Source organism: Syngnathus scovelli, chromosome 1 (genome assembly GCF_024217435.2).
Source record: "Syngnathus scovelli strain Florida chromosome 1, RoL_Ssco_1.2, whole genome shotgun sequence".
NCBI classification, from domain to species: domain Eukaryota; kingdom Metazoa; phylum Chordata; class Actinopteri; order Syngnathiformes; family Syngnathidae; genus Syngnathus; species Syngnathus scovelli.
This window is the reverse complement of record NC_090847.1, coordinates 8696533-8714248: the sequence shown is the minus strand read 5'-3', so window position 1 is coordinate 8714248 and position 17716 is coordinate 8696533. Positions and strand designations below refer to the sequence as shown.

The following is a 17716-nucleotide window of genomic DNA, read 5'->3' as shown; positions in this document are numbered from 1 at the left end:
AAAGAGCCTTTGACGAGATGAACTTGCAAAGGATGTGGCTCTCCATCGTTCTCACTCATCTTCTCTTATAGCCATCAAAACATTTGGGGTAAAGAATTTGCAGACTGGCTGCCACTTCACGTCAACAAAGGCGAGCCAACCCTGAGAGCTCAAAAGATGCACATAAACTCACTTTCGGGAAATTCCCACTTCAGTCAACTTTGCTTACAAATTTCAAATACTCTAAGACTACAATTCTAGCTTGTAGCAATTTTCATGATTGTTATGTAAGGAAACAGACTATCTTTGGCTTGGGCTTTTTTAACCTCATTGTGGGCATAGGCAATCTTATGTGGAGACATCTGTAATCATAAATGATATGTAAGGGGCGGAGGTCTTCAGTCCGCGCGCATATAAGCCCCTCGACGCTATATGCGCCAGAGTGACAGACACAAACAACAATGGACGCCGGCCTCAAGGAACGCTTAGGAGATCTGCCATTTTCATCCAACGCTAGACAGGATCTGTTTATTCCGTTGCATTTTTCCAATTTATATACCAACGTCCAGAAATGTTTTATTATTGGAACAACGTGCACATCTGCAGTCAGTGTTCAAGTCCAAAGCGGGCAGCTTACGCACAATATTGGAAGACTGAAGGGGAGAACGGCTTTTAACCACAATGCTACAAACATTGCCTGTGTGTTAGAGAGCATTAAAACATTTGCACTTGCGCAAAGGAAAATGTCGCATATGTGATGCAATTTGAGGCCTGTATCAAATAAGGCATCTTATATTATAATGTAACTTTATCTTGGGGCGTTTTTTAAATAGCTTTTGATTTCAGTTAGTATGACCAAGTGATGCTGCAAGTTCAATTAAAATGACTATTTTGAGTTCTTTTTCACTGAAATGTTGTAAAACTTGCTTTGCATAATAATTTGGAATTTAGTTTTCATTAAATACTGTCATAATTGGGTGATTTGCTACTTAAAGTTTGATGACCTAAAATAATCATGTCATTGTCAAAATTTGAGAAAAAAAGTTTTGGAACGCAGGGTTAAGAAATGATGAAAAATACATCACAAATGCCTTTCCCACATGTGAGGGGATGGGCTAAATATACTGTAGAGAACAAAGCGCACACTAATATCGGGGAATACTGTAATTTCCAATGTTCCGATGTAAAGTACGGCACACAATGAACCAGTTTGTGCAATGGCGTAAGAATACATGTTCATGCAGAAAGCACACTCCATGACCACTGAATTCTGAGTCTCTTTGGATTGTTTTATATTTGAGCCCAGTGGCGCACTGTATTTTTCCTCCATTTCTTTAAGACATTGCAAAGATTAAGAACTCTGACTCCCTTCTGCCTTTCAATGCACTTTTCCTAGTTCTGACTTCCACTAACTCTTTCAGATTCATCGAATGTGCTATTTATGTCATATGACGTGTCTCTGAATAAAAAGTTTTCCTCTTCGAAGTAATCCCCTTGAAGTCTCCCACAGTTTTCCAGAGCATTGTGAATCAGCCATGATATGTCCTGTCACAACGCCCTTTCTTCTCGCACACTGAAGAAACCAAATGCTGTACATAGATGTGCTAGTTGTATTTTTTTTGTTGTTGTAAACTTACTGACTGATCAGCACCAGAATCCTGATTGTGTGAAGCCTACTTCTGGCCCACAAAGTCATAGATTGTTGTTTGGGTTTAAAATATACCTTTTGTGACACCAGTCCTGGATATTTTCTGACACACCTCCAGACTTTACACAGCACTCTAATATACGATATGCTTCTTTTGTGGATCTATTAGCTTAATCGCTGGATCGGGTTTCGTTTTCATGGTAATTTTCTCTAAGACCCCTTTTTTATTAGTCAGACATTGACCTCATATATCCCCTCAGCAACCTAATTGCTTCGGCTAATTCAACACTACAATAGTGCAAAGGCTGTTTAACGGCCTAATCTGTTAGAACTAATTCTTAGGCGGGCAGTTAAGGGCCACGCACACATGCACACTAGGAACCGTCATCTATGTGTGTTTAAGACTGAACACTGTTTAAGGATTTTAAGTCATTCTTATTGTCTGTGAGAGGTTTTGGGCACAGCTGATGTTTACTTGACTGACAAACACAGCCGAATGCTATTGTTCTTTTCGTATCTTTTAATTTAACAATACCTAAAGTGCCTATTGTGCTTCTCCTTTTGGTTAATTGTGTTTGGAATGGAGTGTTACGTAAGCAGCGCTCCTCTTCTGCTGTCGGATCTGAATAAGAGGAGATCAAAAGGGGGGATGGAGGCGGGGCGGAGGGGTATGGAGGAAGAGCGTTTACTGCCTTCTCTTCTTCATTCACACCACATTCCCTGCACCGCACGACTTGGAGTCTCGCGTTCTCCCTCCCTCACTTGGACATTACACTTTAATCTCGTGTTCTGTGCTGCTTTCTCCATCGCAACCTCACCCAACTCATCTGGCCTATCACTCTTTCGCCTATTTCTTTTTTTGTCAGTCCACCACGTCCACCCACCATTCCACTCTGTCTTTCTTCATTAATCCAGTGTCCTGTGCAGCTTTGGCAAGGAGCATCTCAATCTAATTTGGAGTCACACTATGGCCTGCGATGACTACTAATCCTCTGTTTGTGTGTGTTTGTGTGTACGTATGTATGTATATATGTATGTATGTATATATATATATATATATATATATATATATATATATGTGTGTGTGTGTGTGTATATATATGTATATGTGTGTGTGTGTGTATATATATATATATATATATATATATATATATATATATATATATATATATATATATATATATATATATATATATATATATATATATATATATATATATATATATATAAAATGGTGTGTTTACTGCCTGAGATGAGTTGAGCTGCGTGTGTGTGCGTGTGCGTGTGCGTGTGTGTGTGTGCGTGTGAGAGAGAGCGAGAGAGAGAAAGAGGAAGGGAGAGAGGTTGCAGGTGTTGCAAGTAGAACATAAGAAGGGCATGTCCACTGGGGAACACACACAAGCACAAACGCACAATTTAGTATGTCACACAAGTGACACAAATGTGCAGCGAGGATGAGAAAAAAGCCCATGCAATTCCTCAAAGTATTATCTCTCACTTTAATCTTACCAACTGTCTCGAATGCCCCCCCCCCAACCCTCTGTATATATAAGCACATACGTTTATATGCACGTTTCTCATGTTTAGCATCAGTAGGCTGACAATAAAAGAATAAAAGCTTTCAAAAAGCGCAGCCTGCCTTCGGAAGCTCCATTAAGCCGACACGCATCCTACCTTCGCCCCCACGTTTTCCTCTTCACTTTTTGACTCTCGCTGGGTTTCCCGTGATAAAAGCATCCTCTAACCTAGCACGCATTTAATCGGCTCCGTCAAATCGCGATGGAGCGACTTCTCCTTCCCTGCGCCGACTGCAGCTCATCCAGCCCTACGATGCGCACCATTTGTCACCCTCACCTTAAACCAGCCCCAAGTCGCAGCGTAAAAGCTAGAGCAGATAGACGCACTCACCTCGTAGGAAGTGTTTTCGCAGCCACGGTCCACTCGAGTCCACTTGGCTGCCCTGCAAGTCCACAACAGCATCTCGTCATCGCGCACACCACCGTGCAGCCTCCTCTTCCTCCACCTCCTCCTTCTCCTCTTCCTCGTCAAAGGGCGCAGTGTCCCTCCCTGAGCGCAAAATAGCGGCGTGCGCGCGCCCAAAAAGTCTTCTTTTTTTAACCGACTTTTCTAGCTTCTCGACGCAAAGCACGTCTTGACTGGAACCCTAACCTGATGCGTTGAGGAGCAACTTTGCTCACCTTAGGCGCACTTTGCTGTCTGCTCCTCCCCTCTTGTCTGATTTCTACCGGGCGGTGCATGCGCGTCCTTTTGCAACGCGCTTTTGTCAGCGCTTTCGCCTGTGTGGTTTGTGTGTGTTATGAATGCGTGTGCGTTATGAATGCGTGTGCATTCGATTTGTGTAAGTGCGAAGTGTGATGTTTGTGTGTTTATACTGTCGTGTAAGTGCGTGCGCGTGTATGCGCGTGCCGTGTGCGTGTGTGTGTGTGCGCGCGCGCGTACGCACGCCCTCGTCAGTACCCGTGGGTCCAGTGTGCGCGACTGTGCACATTCATTACGTATCCTATACTGAGTTTATATCACGGACAGCGAAATCGCGAATATTTGCATTAGTGCACGTGTGGACCACGATATGAAAAGTGTGTCTTCGTGTGTGAGTAGTGTGTGTGCATAATGGACGCCTTGGCGATGCATGTACGTAATGTATTTACTGTGTTTATTTATTTACGCATTTACTGTGAATTATTTAAAATCTTTTGCATGTTCATATGCACTAATGTGTGTAAAAAAAGTGTGTTTGGATACATTTCAATATGTCAAATTCTTTACGTGTGTGTGGTACTTGAAGGCTGTCTGTTTATGTCTTTTGATTTGGAATGCTTGAGTGTGTATGTAGTGTGTTCGGTATGCATGTGTGTGTGTGTGTGTGTGTGTGTGTGTGTGTGTGTGTGTGTGTAACTACTTTTACTGTGCTCTATGAGCTCAGTTACAGGTTCAGCAGGTCGCCACGGTCCAGTGAGTACAACATCTCACTGAGTGTTAGTCTGACAGGTATACACACACGCACACATGAAATGTGTGATTCTAGGGCTGACATGCAGCCAGTTTGGAGCCTCCTTTGACAGTTGATTTGAAGTCATATGGGACTGCAACGTGTGTCATGTCAACAATAGAAGACTTAATAAAAACACATATGCACTCGGTGACACTTTGCTGCAGTGGGGAAGTCATCTGTGGATCACTTGTTCATTCAGAATGGGAGCTTGATGATTTTTAACTGCTGCAAAGACACATCAGTGTGTGCCTTTGAGTCGTCACAAAAGCACACTTTGCCCCTTTGGGTGCCCCTTTGAGTGCTGTGTACTGTACACAACAATGCCCCTCTCTCAAGACCAGGGTGTGATAAACATCCACTCCCATGCCAAGTTAAAAATAAGCATATTTTAATGGGCACGTCTCAGAGCAGCCGTAGAGGCCTGGATGGGCCCCTCGGGTCTCAGCCTGGGTGCAGACTCATCACCAGCACCCTCTGGTGCTTTGCCTGGCTCAGCAGAACTACCAAATAAAGTGATGTCTATATGTAAAAAACATTTTTTGTCACTCTCTGGCTGTGGGTAATTAAACCAAAGTCCCTGTAAAAATGCTTTTTCTGTTAAACACAAACCAAATCAACATGTGGTGGCCATTGTAGCCAATCAGGACCTTAAAGAAAGTCATTGGTGGACTGATTTCAGTTGCTTCTAGATTACTTTGAATACAAAGTCACCTGATCAACAAACACAACAAAGAAATGAAATCCCATATATGTGACCCAGTAATTTGCTGTAGTTCTAGTTTTTCTTTTGCATAGGATAAAAGGTATATGCCTAAAAGTATTGTTATTTATATTAAATGAATGCCTTTAGTGCTTCAGAACTAAAATGACCACATCAAAGATTCGAATTAAAGCAGTTGATGAAATAAACACACTGGATAAAAAGAAACAAATAGGAATATTTCTTGACCTCAAACAGTGACTTATGGTGTTCCTCAGGGTTTAGTGCTGGGTCATCAGCTATTTGACTTGCACATAAAAGACAGTGTACCTAAATATAAAACTAATTTTGTTTGCAAATGACGCAAACGTTTCTACAGTAGTGACAATTATAACCGACTTGTGAGCACAGTAAATTGAGAATCCAATCAAATATTTATGCATCATGACAAGGTACATGATTCTTCGTGTAAATAAAAAATAAGTATGGATATTTGGTAACAATGAAAGCAACCCATAATTGATGAACAACTAAAAAGCGTTAAGGAATATATGTATGTTGTTGTGGAATGCCCACATCAGACATCTCTCTCAGTCTCTCTCAATCCCAAGCAATATCTTGCTGGTGTACATGGCGATTGCTTTTTTCTTTTGTTGCTGTGACCATTTTAAATTTAATAATACATTTGCACTCTTGCTTGGCTTCTTGTATACATTTTGTTCTGCTCGCAAACAAATAAATGAAATGAAGAAATATTTTCAGTCTGCATGTGTTACTCACAATTTTATGTTCAAATATCCATTGTCATGTCTGTGTGGGCAGTCCTAAAATGTTTGCTGCATAGATTGTTAAAGAGTTGTCATTAGTTCATGTCATTAGTTCATGTCAGTGTTGATAAGGTGTTTTCCTTCAGGGATTTAACTATCGTGAGTTAGTTCTTTATATTTTTATTAGCTGGCACGGCATTAAGAATCAAACATTAAACGGTGCCGCTAATTGTCATTTGAAATCAGGTTTGGTTCTTTCATTTTCTTCCGCACTTCCACTAATGAAAAATATGGCAGTCATATTCCTACAGGAACTATTAGTGCAACCACTATTGCTGTAATTTACGGTCTAGTTATCCCTTACGGTATCAACTTAATGGGCCTGCAAAGGCAATTATTTTCTCAAGTAAAACTAGGTTAAACCATATATGTGCCATAATCTCCCAAATTCCAGATAAAACACACACATTCCAAAATGATTTAGTGTCAAGAGGTAAGTTGACAAGCAGAAGCGATTTGAGGACTCAGACGAGACAACCTCACCGCGGTGTGACCTAAGTCATTGCAGTATTGACACTGCTAATTGATTATGTAACTATCTCTGTGATCTTTTTTATTTCCCCAGCCAAGCGTAAAATTGCTTGTTGCTTGCTTTGGACGATGCAAAACCTAATAAGCAGATTCCCATGAAATGTTTCCAAATGGCAGCACGTTTGCTCAGCAAGAGCCCATTTACCTGTATAAGAAATTAACAAAGGAAATTATAACACTCTGCAGTGTTTTCACTACTCTCAGATGGATGTTTCATCTCTGTTTTGTTTGGAGTCCCTGAAATTTTTTTCTCTCCACCCCAAAGAACAAATGAGACGGTCGCTCCCCTCTATTTCGCGCAATTTGCATACGTTTCCCTGACCCATAGAAGAGAAGGTTTACGGAGAAAGAGTTCTCACCTCTCACCTCACTTCTACTAAAATTATTATTTTGTTCTGCTGTATGAGTAATCATTATAAGTGTGTATGCGGTTGCCTTCTAATATACTACAAGAAGACAAATACATAGACAAGGATTTTTTAGGACAGCATTTGCATCCTTGGACACTCAAATGAAGTGTCTAAAACGCAAATCAAGTTGTTACAGGTTGAATAGCATCTGTGCTGCTCTATTATTACCGTTTAAGCAATGACAAACAGGCATATATTCTTTATCATCTGCGACAAACAACTGATATTGGATTCAGAATCACAATAAATTAATGATGTTGCACAATATCTAGTCAGCTAACTGAGTGATTACCAAGTAGTGAATGCCTTTTGCTAATAAAGGCTTGTGTGGCGCACATATGCAATAAAAACATGCTGCATTTGCAAGGCAACAACATCCAAATCAATTATTTACTACTCTGTTCAAATGCACCAAACTGCTTTAGGATATTTAAAGCAATATAAGCAGTATTACCTCCTTGCATTATAGCTGGCAATCCAATAGAGCAAGCGGGTTTATAAAAGCATTGACTGAATTATGAAAATAATGCACGGCGCATAGCTAAATGGAAATGTAGTGTATTTATTGTGGATCTTCTCAGTAAGGTTTTTTTCTTCCTTGGCAATAGATAATCATCACTTCAGTTATTCAGCTGGCACTTTATCGTTGTGTCTCATTCTTACACTGCCCAGGGTGTTCTTTGGGACTATTGCAGAGCAAAAAGGCACTATCCTAAAAAAGAAAAAGCCTTTTCACAATGCACTTGTTTTTCCTGATGTTCACCATCCAACACAGTTTTGGCGGTCCTGAAGGACACCGTAAACAAATTCAAGTACACCCATAATTTGAGATCTTCCTATTGTATTTTGTGCATGTCCTTTTAAAACAAGCTTGGGAAGTGTAAAAACCAGACAATAGTATGTAACATTTTATCAACAAAAATACAGTAGGCTACGCCGCCCATTTATCTTAAAAATGGTTTGCTCCACCAATCCATTCGAGCTTGTGAACATCTCATGGCCAAACCCTGGAAACAGGTGATGGTTGTTAATTGAGCCCTTAAGAGTCATTTTCAACTGACAGCAAGTGGCAAAATGGCCGACCCCTGAGATGGATTAAAATTCGGTGGATTATACTGCTTAATTCATACATGAGGTATTCATAAGAATGCCGTGTTAAGACTAGTGGAGATGCATCAAACTTATTATTATAAAGGATTTAAAAAAACAACAACTTGGCTTCCCTTTTAAACACCAATATGTGGTAAATTCCATAACTTCTAGGACTCTTTAAGATCAAATAGGACTAAGCAGACAACTTTTTTTTTTTAGCTAGCAAAGTTTACAGGTAGTCAGACAGAACCACAGTTCTATTTGAATTGAAATGAGAGAAACACACTTTTGACATGTGAATGTATTAATATTACTGGTGAGCAAACTGACTGCCTAACAGGAACGAACAGGGATGCCAAACCAAATGAAGCCACTTTGCCATTTTATTCCGCCTTTGTGGAAATGTCAAAGTATTTTGAATCTGAAAAAAAAAAAAAAAGTTTGCCGAACATTTCTCACTATCGGGAGTGCACCCAAAACTCTGACGTGAAAGCAACGTTAATACGTATACATATATGGAGAAGTGCCGACAAGGCAGGGCTGTGGTTTGGGCAGGGAATAAGCAGGAGATATATTTCTCATTTTCTTGAGACTAAAGAGCAAAAATAGCACCTTCCTTAGGTGAGTAAATACCCCGTTTTGAATGTTTTTTTGTTTTTTAGAATAAACATTTGGTAGACTAAAGTTTTAAAATCAATGTTAAGAATATGCCAATTTTAGATTAAACAGAAAGTTGGATTGACGTCCCCTTTAAGGACACGTTGACAAAATTGATTGACATTCTCTTGTCAAAAATGACTAAAAAAGATAATGTGCCCAAAAAGTGGAGTGGCGGCTTGGCCACGGCGTCATGGGGAGAGCAGAAAGCAGCAGGCAGAAGTAGGAATACACAAACAAGTTGCATTGGGGCTTTGGGAATAAGAGAAGGAGGGGGAGAAAAATAAGGCTGCACAGTTGCAAAGAGAAAATGCTGCTTTAATAAAGCTTTGTGCTTAGGAGATTGGAGATTTTTTTGTAAAGAACCATAATCATCATCGTTATTTGTAATTGAATCCGCTATTCAAACCCTTGCCCACACACACACACGCACGCACGCACGCACGCACGCACGCACGCACGCACGCACGCACGCACGCACGCACGCACGCACGCACACACACACACACACACACACACACACACACATGAGTGCATTGTCCTCTTACATCCTCTTTGTCAAATCAACACCTTCCTCATGATCCTACCATGTTTTAGATATTTAGCTTGTGTCCTTCACTGAAGCATCAATCTCAGGCCCTCCAGCCTTCATCCCTTCATTCCTCTTCCTCTGCACCCCACCCCAACCCCCTCACGGAGATTACTTACCTCCCGAGAAAGAAATACACTCCATCTTGTTTTATGTTCCAGGCAAATTTAGTCCCACGTCTTCCTCTCTCCACTCTCAACTCACTTTCACTTCATCTCTCTCCCGTTCGTGTGCTGCTGCCCCCCCCCCATCCCCCGACACCTCTCCTCTCCTACTCGCTCCCCGTCTCCCTCCAGATGTACTTGTATAACTTATCACCCTGATGCGATAATTGGTGTGCCTTGGCAGCACGCTTTATTTAGTCGCCGCACCATAAGCTATCTCGATTAGTCTTGTAATACTGCTGAAGAAGAAAAGCTGTTTTAATATAATAGTTGCATACCACTTTTTCGATTTGTTGTGTGTATGTGGATTTAAACTGACGCTGTAACACTTCCACACTTCAAGAGTATCGACAGTACTCCCTCTGTCTAATTAACTAGGTTTCAGCATCGTCATGGTTACCCACTGACACTGTCTGCATTTGAATGTACTGTATGTGTGTCCTGCAATAGTGTTTGTTTTGATCGTCTTTGTTTTTTGCCCACTGGACGTCCAAGCAGATTCTGCCTCCCATAAAATAATTTTTAGTTGCATGTTGTGTCTGGCCACAATGAAACAATAAAACATGGCTGAGAAAATCAGGTAAGGATCATAATGAGCTTGAGTCAACCTAACATGATAGTATCGTATTAATGTAACGTTGTAATAATTGCCAAAACCTCGAGTTGCCGCTTTGCTTGTGGCTTGAATTTGATTCAAACAAATGTTAAGTGGATAATCTCTCCACATGGGACGGTTTAGTCTCACAAGGGAGCCTCGTTTAAGTCACCTTTTGCCAAGAGGCCTCATGCCAGTTGTGGATGATTCATCAGACGAGTTAGCTCGAAAGACAAACTCTCACCACTGTCTCTACTCATCACGTTCCACTCTTTCTAATGTTCACCATCCCCCGATGCCTCATTAATTTTATTAACACTTCATTTTTTTCCCGACATCATGCTTAAGCGCTCTAATTTGTAGCTTGATTTGGTGGGAATGAACTGAATTTATAATGACTGCGTGACAATGGTATATTACAGTTCCAGTCTCTTCTGGAGCAGCCAGATCGAATGAAGTACAGCCCAGTCTCATGGGAAAAATAACACTTCCCTATTTAGTGCCCCATTCATCCCTTGATGACCAGAAAATATAGTTGTATACAACTTTTTGATAAGATTTATGAGATGCACAAAGTGGAAGTTTTGTAAACACATTCACACATTTGTACATTCACCACCATTAATTTCCATGAAATCTTTGCTGCTTTTACACTTTTACAAGCTCTTTATGATTAGCATTAACGTGTGTCTGTGGATGTGCGTTTGATTGATTTTTCACCAAATTCATCCACCCTTGCGAGTTATTCCTCCTCAAACGCATTTTTCAAAACAACTTCAAAGCGTTCTGAACTGCAATGTTGCCATTAGTGTCGAAGTCTGCAATCCCAATGTAAAGCATACGCTTTGATTCTGCAGCCTGTGTTTGGCTATTTATTAGTGGAACACTTAAAACGAATCATTGTGGCAAATTTATGAAGCAACAATCATTTTGCAGTCAAGGTGGGCGAATAAGTGCATACATAGTTGAATGGTGACTACCATTAAGAAGTCTCGTTTCATTCTTCAGACGACCGCCATTTAGCAATTGGAAACTGGCAAATTGGCTGAAGAGCCTTCTAGGACAGACTGCCTGAGAATTATTCACATTTTCACAGTTCATAGCAATGTGCAACATGCAAGACAAAAGACAATCTGGAGATGTGAAGTGCCAACGGAAGAGGAGGTAATGATGAAAAGACCATAGCGGATTTTCCTCATTCAAAGCCAGCGTCATTTTTTACTGCGTAACTCTTCCGACATCATCAAATTTTGAATCAGCACTTATTAGTAATCCAGATGTTTTTCCACTGGAGATATTGTACACTCGACGGTAACAACAAAATAGGAACAGAATAATTTCTTTAGAAAATTAACAATCGGCAAATAGAAAATATGAATATAAAAATATTTTATATACACTCTCTCAAATTTATTTCTACTATATGTACTCCAATTCCACTTTAAATGGTGGAAGTAACACCATCACTGCCAGCTGTTTTCAGGGCTGAGTTCCCTATTGTACATGGGCAAGCATTTTTGAGCATTTTGACTGTTCTTTCAAGACCCGTAGAGATTTGTGTACTTGGACAATATAAGCACCAAACTTACAGAAGAAAGACTAGACTCTTTCTCTCACTGGAAAAATTCGCGTTGACCCTGGCTTTTTCTGTTTTTTAGTAATCAACAGAAGGACATAGGCTGGTTTCATCAAAACATCTGTCTTAATAAAACAGGAGAAATAAGGAAGTCAAACAGGGATTTTTTTTTTAGATTTTTTCCCTTTGTGACCCTTCAAACTCGCAAAAACAATACAATACTGGCTGAATAATTAATTTCCATATAGACACCTTGGAAACACGCCATGAGCAAGACGGGCTCGTCACATAGCCCAAACGTGTCTTTTATTTTGTTTACAGTGTTGACCATTCACTCCATGATTTGCGTCATCTTTTCTCTCTATTGAGGTACACACTTTCTGTTACCTACTGCGCCACATTTTAGCTAGCGTGCAGGCGTTGTTATTACAGTCGTTTATAAACCTGAATTTCATAGACAAGCTGACGAATATATTTCACCCTGAATAAATTCATTTGTGAATCAATTGAGCATTTATTCATTTTTTGTGGCATTTCTGCAGAGTGCTGTGCAATGAACGTTTTCTAATGCAAAATGAATGTCTTGCCTCAATTGTTGGGAAATACTGCTTTAGTGATTTTAATATGAGCATAAACTTTCACCGGTGCCCCAATTCAGAAATAAAAATGAATTATTATGTATTTTTTTGTTTTTGACTAAACACACAATTTCGATTCAGACTCTTGAGAGTGTTTTTGTCTGTGATTAAACTCCAAAAATGCTTTGATTTATGATTGTTTGCTATTATTTTGATGAATGTACTTGTAAGACGATTAATGATAATTGGTTCTCCTTTCCTGTGTTTCAGCCAACCAGACTCTGCTCGGAGGAGGTGGAGGTAAGTCATAACTCGTCTAAACTGTTTGTTTAAATCATAAATCGTCTGAAGTGTTTGTTCTACGTCTGATTGGCTTTGTGGTGAAAGCAGTCCATTGTGGGCACCAAATCATTCGAAAATGTTCATCGTTTCATTTGTTGATACAGTGCAGTTTAGTCTCTGAAGATGTGTTTGGTGACATTCTGCTCTTTGCTGTCCATCTTTCTGCTCGGGGTGCGTGCAGTCAATAGTCATTAATGGATGTGGAGTGTTGTGGGTATAAACAGCCATTTTTCAATGTATTGTCGACTCAGTGCTATGCGACGTGTGCGTAATGTCGGCCGTCTGTGGTTAATCAATACTTGTAATAAATCTCTTCTTCTCATGCGGCAACATGCGCAATAGCTGTTTTGCGGGACTTACAAAAACCTGCCTTTATACTTCACGTCACGGCAGGCCTATTCATTTACAAATTCAGTTGGGGCAAATTTTCAAATCAAGAAATGTAGCCGGGGCATACGCATTAGTGCCCAGTACGCGGACATATTTTTTCCCAGTATCTTGCCATTTCAGCACCGCTAACCACACTTCAAAACAACACCACCAGCAATGTGGGTCAGCTACACTAGTGTTTCATTCATGCTATCAAACGCTGTAGGAATTTTTCAAATCTGGTGAACCGAGATACCCTCTGCATCTCTTGAATGCAATTCAATTCAGGCAGACTGGCCCACAAGCTGGACCACTCTGGAGTCGGTTATGCATGTGCCCCATGGCCCGCTAATTGAATAGATGATGTCACTTAAACTTGTGCAGCAACAAACCTGCATGTGTCTTTGAAATTGTTATTAGAACTAATGAAAACTGTGCATAATAAAATGAAAACTGAAACTAGATTTTACGTGTATAAAATAAAATAAAATGAACTAAAATTACAACGAAAATCTCCTCCGTATGGGCATACAGAAAAAAGTTTAAACAGTTCTTTAGGAATTGTTGTTTTTATTGTTTTGTTTTGTCTAACATTAACACACTACAACACAAGACGGGGGCAATAAAGGGGGAAAAACTTATGCAACTTGACTGACAATTATATTGATAATGCCATTAAAGCATTCCCCCCCAAAACAAATCAGTTTTGTGTGGGTTTTCTGTGCAGGGTTCTTCATTTACATCAGTGGTTCCCAAAGTGGGCGGTACCGCCCCCCTGGGGGCGGTGGAAAGATCTGGGGGGGCGGTGAGGACGAAGGGGGCGGTAGGGGGGCGGTGAGGACGAAGGCGCGGTAGGGGGGCGGCAGTCCGAAGTCAGAAGTTGAAGGGGGCGGTAGGGGGGGCGTCAGTCCGAAGTCAGAAGTTCGAACGTTTGTTTGACGACACATGTGCAGTAGGACGAGTCAGTCGACGGGGGGGACGGACGACAATTTGTACACAACACGTGCGGTTGTGGGTGGACGGACGGACGGGGGGGGGGCGCTAGGAATTCACTGGGGAGCCAAGGGGGCGCTAGTCTGAAAAAGTTTGGGAACCACTGATTTACATGTTCCTACATGTCTGACGTGTTCTCCTGAAGTACACACATGCACGCACACGCATACACACACACACACGCACGCACGCACGCACGCACGCACGCACGCACGCACGCACGCACGCACGCACACACACACACACACACACACACACACACACACACACACACACACAAAAAGAACTCACTGATTTATATATATATACCAGCTAGGCCTCAAGCCATAAAAATGAACAGCAGTCTCTTTGGTGGCTCTCACGTACATGCACATCGATGCACTTCAGTGGCTTCGTTTGATGTCGTCCTGAAAGTCCCTGATGGGTCTACGAGACAGATGGTTTCTTGAGGCCAACACATACACAAGCACACACACACACAAGCACACGCACACAAGCACACACACACAAGCGCACACACACACACACACACATACACACTTCATTTGCAACGTGTGAATTCATTAAACTTGTTTAGAATCGTTGCACTGGTTTAGTTACTCTCATGCTCTTCGGGTGCTTTTACATTTAACTGTTGCATCTGTTTTGATTTGGCCGGAGGAGACTCCTGTTTCACTCCACCGTATGTCAATGCATCACTCAGCCAAAATTTGATTCCTCTCGTTGCTTTCTTGGCGTATTTATTTCCCGCTGTCACTTTTATTCCACCTCCATGTCCTTGGGGGTTTGTGAAGGCAGATAGAGCCTGTGGTAGGTGTTAATTGGGCAGAGGGGACGAATGGAACAAAAATGAAGGATGGGAGAGAATGTGGGATTACAACAACAAAATCAAGATCCAATTGCCTTTGTGACGCAGCAACCGGGGACAGATGGATGCACAAGCAAACTCGGGTGGGGGGAACCAATACAAATCACAGAATAATCAGTTGGTGTACATCATCTCTGACTTATTCGCGTCATACTTCAGTTGGATGCGATTTTCGTCAGGGTTGAAGCAGCAACGGTCCTTCAGGTGCTCTATGCAGTCTCAAGGCTTGCTGATCAACAGCCATACACAACAACCCAAACCTGCCGGCAGCATTTTGACATTGCGGCTGATATGAGGGCTGAGCTCTGTCTGCGCATGAGCATGCAAAGTCAAGACCAGGAAATTAACCTTTTTTCCATGTCCAGCGGGCATACTCGCTCATTTATTCACAGGCTTATCTCCCTTTTTCAGTGTTTCACTAGTTGATTGCTTTCTGAAGCTCAGGAAAAGCCCAGATGTCCAGTGGATGTGCAAACCAGAGCTTTACCTAAGATAATTTATTTCTTCATATGGGCTTACACAAACAAAAAGAGACACTCCAGATTTTCCTGTTGTGAGGTAAAAATTAAAAGAACTCTTGTCAGACCTGACGATTCCAAAATAACAAAATTAAAACAGGCAAGCTCCACCTGTTTCTTCTTGCATCTCAGGGGGCAGCCATTTTGTCACTTGCTGTCGACTGAAAATGACAGCACAGTTGCCCGGTCTCAGGTCACAACCGGTCACAGCTCACCAATTTTCTGAAGCTGTATAATATATGAATGAACACAACGGTACCTTTCAAATGTGGCAGTATTACCATATATGTATTTTAAATATTTTATATGTCCACTGGCTATTTGTGTTTTGCTTTGTTTTGATCTTTTTTGCCCTTGATTTTTTTTCCCTATATAGAATATCTTAAAAATAAATGGAAAAACAATCAGGGAGAATCAGCTTTCATTTTGGAACGGTAGTGTTCAGTAATAATATACTGTATATAATGATATTAATAATATATTGTATATAGTGATATCAATGATATAAATTATTAATAAGTATTATTTGATTTGCTTACCTAATGAGAATTGATAAGGAGTTGGAGCAGTATCAATAATGGAATCAGAATGGCTAAATTTTCATCCCGACATACTGAATTGACTGCTTTACACATTGTGCATCTCTGCGCTATGGTAAATTGGAAATTAAGGGCGCATTCGCGCTGGGCCGAATACATTAATTATATGACACGGCAGTGTCGCACGCTCGGTCATGAACTGGCTGCCTGTGGGCTTTGAATTTTTCCATGTATTGCATAAAGAAAGGGCCCCGGTGGCCGTTAGTGCTGAGCGCACACACTAATTCACAATTTACAGACCTGTACAATGTGAGTGAACCATGCGCTGTGTGGTGAAATCAAAAGAGACACGTCTTGAGAGATGTACATTGTTATTTTGAAGGTCTATTAGACATCTTTAATGTCGAGAGTTGTACTGATTTCAGCTTCATGGGCATGCTGGGAGTCTCTGATATAGTGCTCTCATAAATGCTGTTTGCTCAACTACCAAGAGGACCACACATCGACTGGAAGTGAGATGTTTATTAAAGGGTTAGGCCTGCCGCACACTGGGCGATGCGGCCAAATCCTAATGACCTATGTGTGCGGAGGTCAGCAACTAGTTTTATCACTAACCAATTTAAAGTGTTGAAAATATCTACAGAACAAGTCCATTTACATTCTCTCTTGAACACCTGAAGTGTCTGATAAGTGTTGCAAAACTTTGCCTCTGCCCTCACTCTGTGGCAGTTTCCTCAAGATGGAACATGTGCGCTGCTGTTGTTGTGCAATGTTTTTTTTTGGCAATAAGGGATGAAAAAAGTTAAGTTGGATAAATTTGAATGAGGCTGATTTTTTTTTTTTTAAATTGATAGCTGTAATGTTTCAGTGCAAAAGAAAGGAGTCAGCCACGAAGGTGAAGCTTACAGATTTATTCCTGCCTGTTACACTGCTTAATTAGCTTATCATTTTATGTAATGCATCACTCATAGCTGTAAGACTTCTGGAAAAGGTTTTGGGAATATAATGTCATATAATGTTTTTAAGGGCTATCCATAGATAATGTTTTTTGGGCTGGTCGGTGGGTTGGCGTGAGGGCAGATTAATCGGAAGTAATTTCCTACCATTTTAATCAATGACAGCATCACACAGAGACTTCATAGCATGCTAGCAATGGAATGGGGTTTTTGGATGTTGCTGTTTCATGGAATGGAAAAGAATCAGATTTATTGTCACTGCACACATCACGATTACAGAGCAACGGAATTCACTTAACAGTGGCAACACGTCCAAGAGACAAAAAACAATGATCAACTGAGGAAGACACAACAAAGAATCCATTTCTCTGATGAAAAAGAAAGGTGGGAGGTGAAGGATAATATAAAAGAGCTCAAAGCTATACTCCCGTATGTGTTCAGCCGTGTCGCTCGGGGGCGTGATGGACTTTAATTTTACAAAATTGATTTTAGAATAATATTATTAAATCAGCATGCATTTTCCCAAAGTTGTATCTTGATACTTAACATGACATAAGTTGATTTTTTTCCTTAATGTTTTGAATACTGCATTGTTTGGGAAACCCATGCATGGTCTCCCATGTATACAGTTCATGACAATACATTCAAGATTCAAGAATTTTTATTGGTCATGTTTGAGCATGCCAAACGAGGAATTTGACTTCGGTACATGTCAAACATACAAGACACACGCATTATTAAACCTTACCCCAGAACATAAAAATGGATGAGC

General features: G+C 40.8%; 2 protein-coding genes across 9 annotated transcripts in view; one reads left to right on the top strand and one right to left on the bottom strand.

Annotated features, from left to right (window-relative positions):
• Positions 1-9655, bottom strand: part of flrt1b (fibronectin leucine rich transmembrane protein 1b) — a 41781-nt gene extending 32126 nt beyond the window's left edge. The window contains exons 1-2 of one of the 4 annotated variants that reach the window (XM_068652033.1): positions 3536-4530; positions 3302-3452 (exon numbers count right to left, since the gene is read on the bottom strand). The gene's annotated coding sequence lies outside the window, so the exon portion shown is untranslated. Of the gene's footprint in view, positions 1-3301; positions 4531-9565 lie in introns of those variants that run through there. The other 3 variants (XM_068652043.1, XM_068652029.1, XM_049736302.2) reach the window with 3 other exon arrangements.
• Positions 1-17716, top strand: part of macrod1 (mono-ADP ribosylhydrolase 1) — a 159417-nt gene that overhangs the window by 59988 nt on the left and 81713 nt on the right. For all 5 annotated transcript variants that reach the window (XM_068652059.1, XM_049736808.2, XM_049736819.2 and 2 more), the window contains exon 4: positions 12630-12659. In XM_068652059.1, the coding sequence (XP_068508160.1) occupies positions 12630-12659 (30 nt within the window). The remainder of the gene's footprint in view (positions 1-12629; positions 12660-17716) is intronic.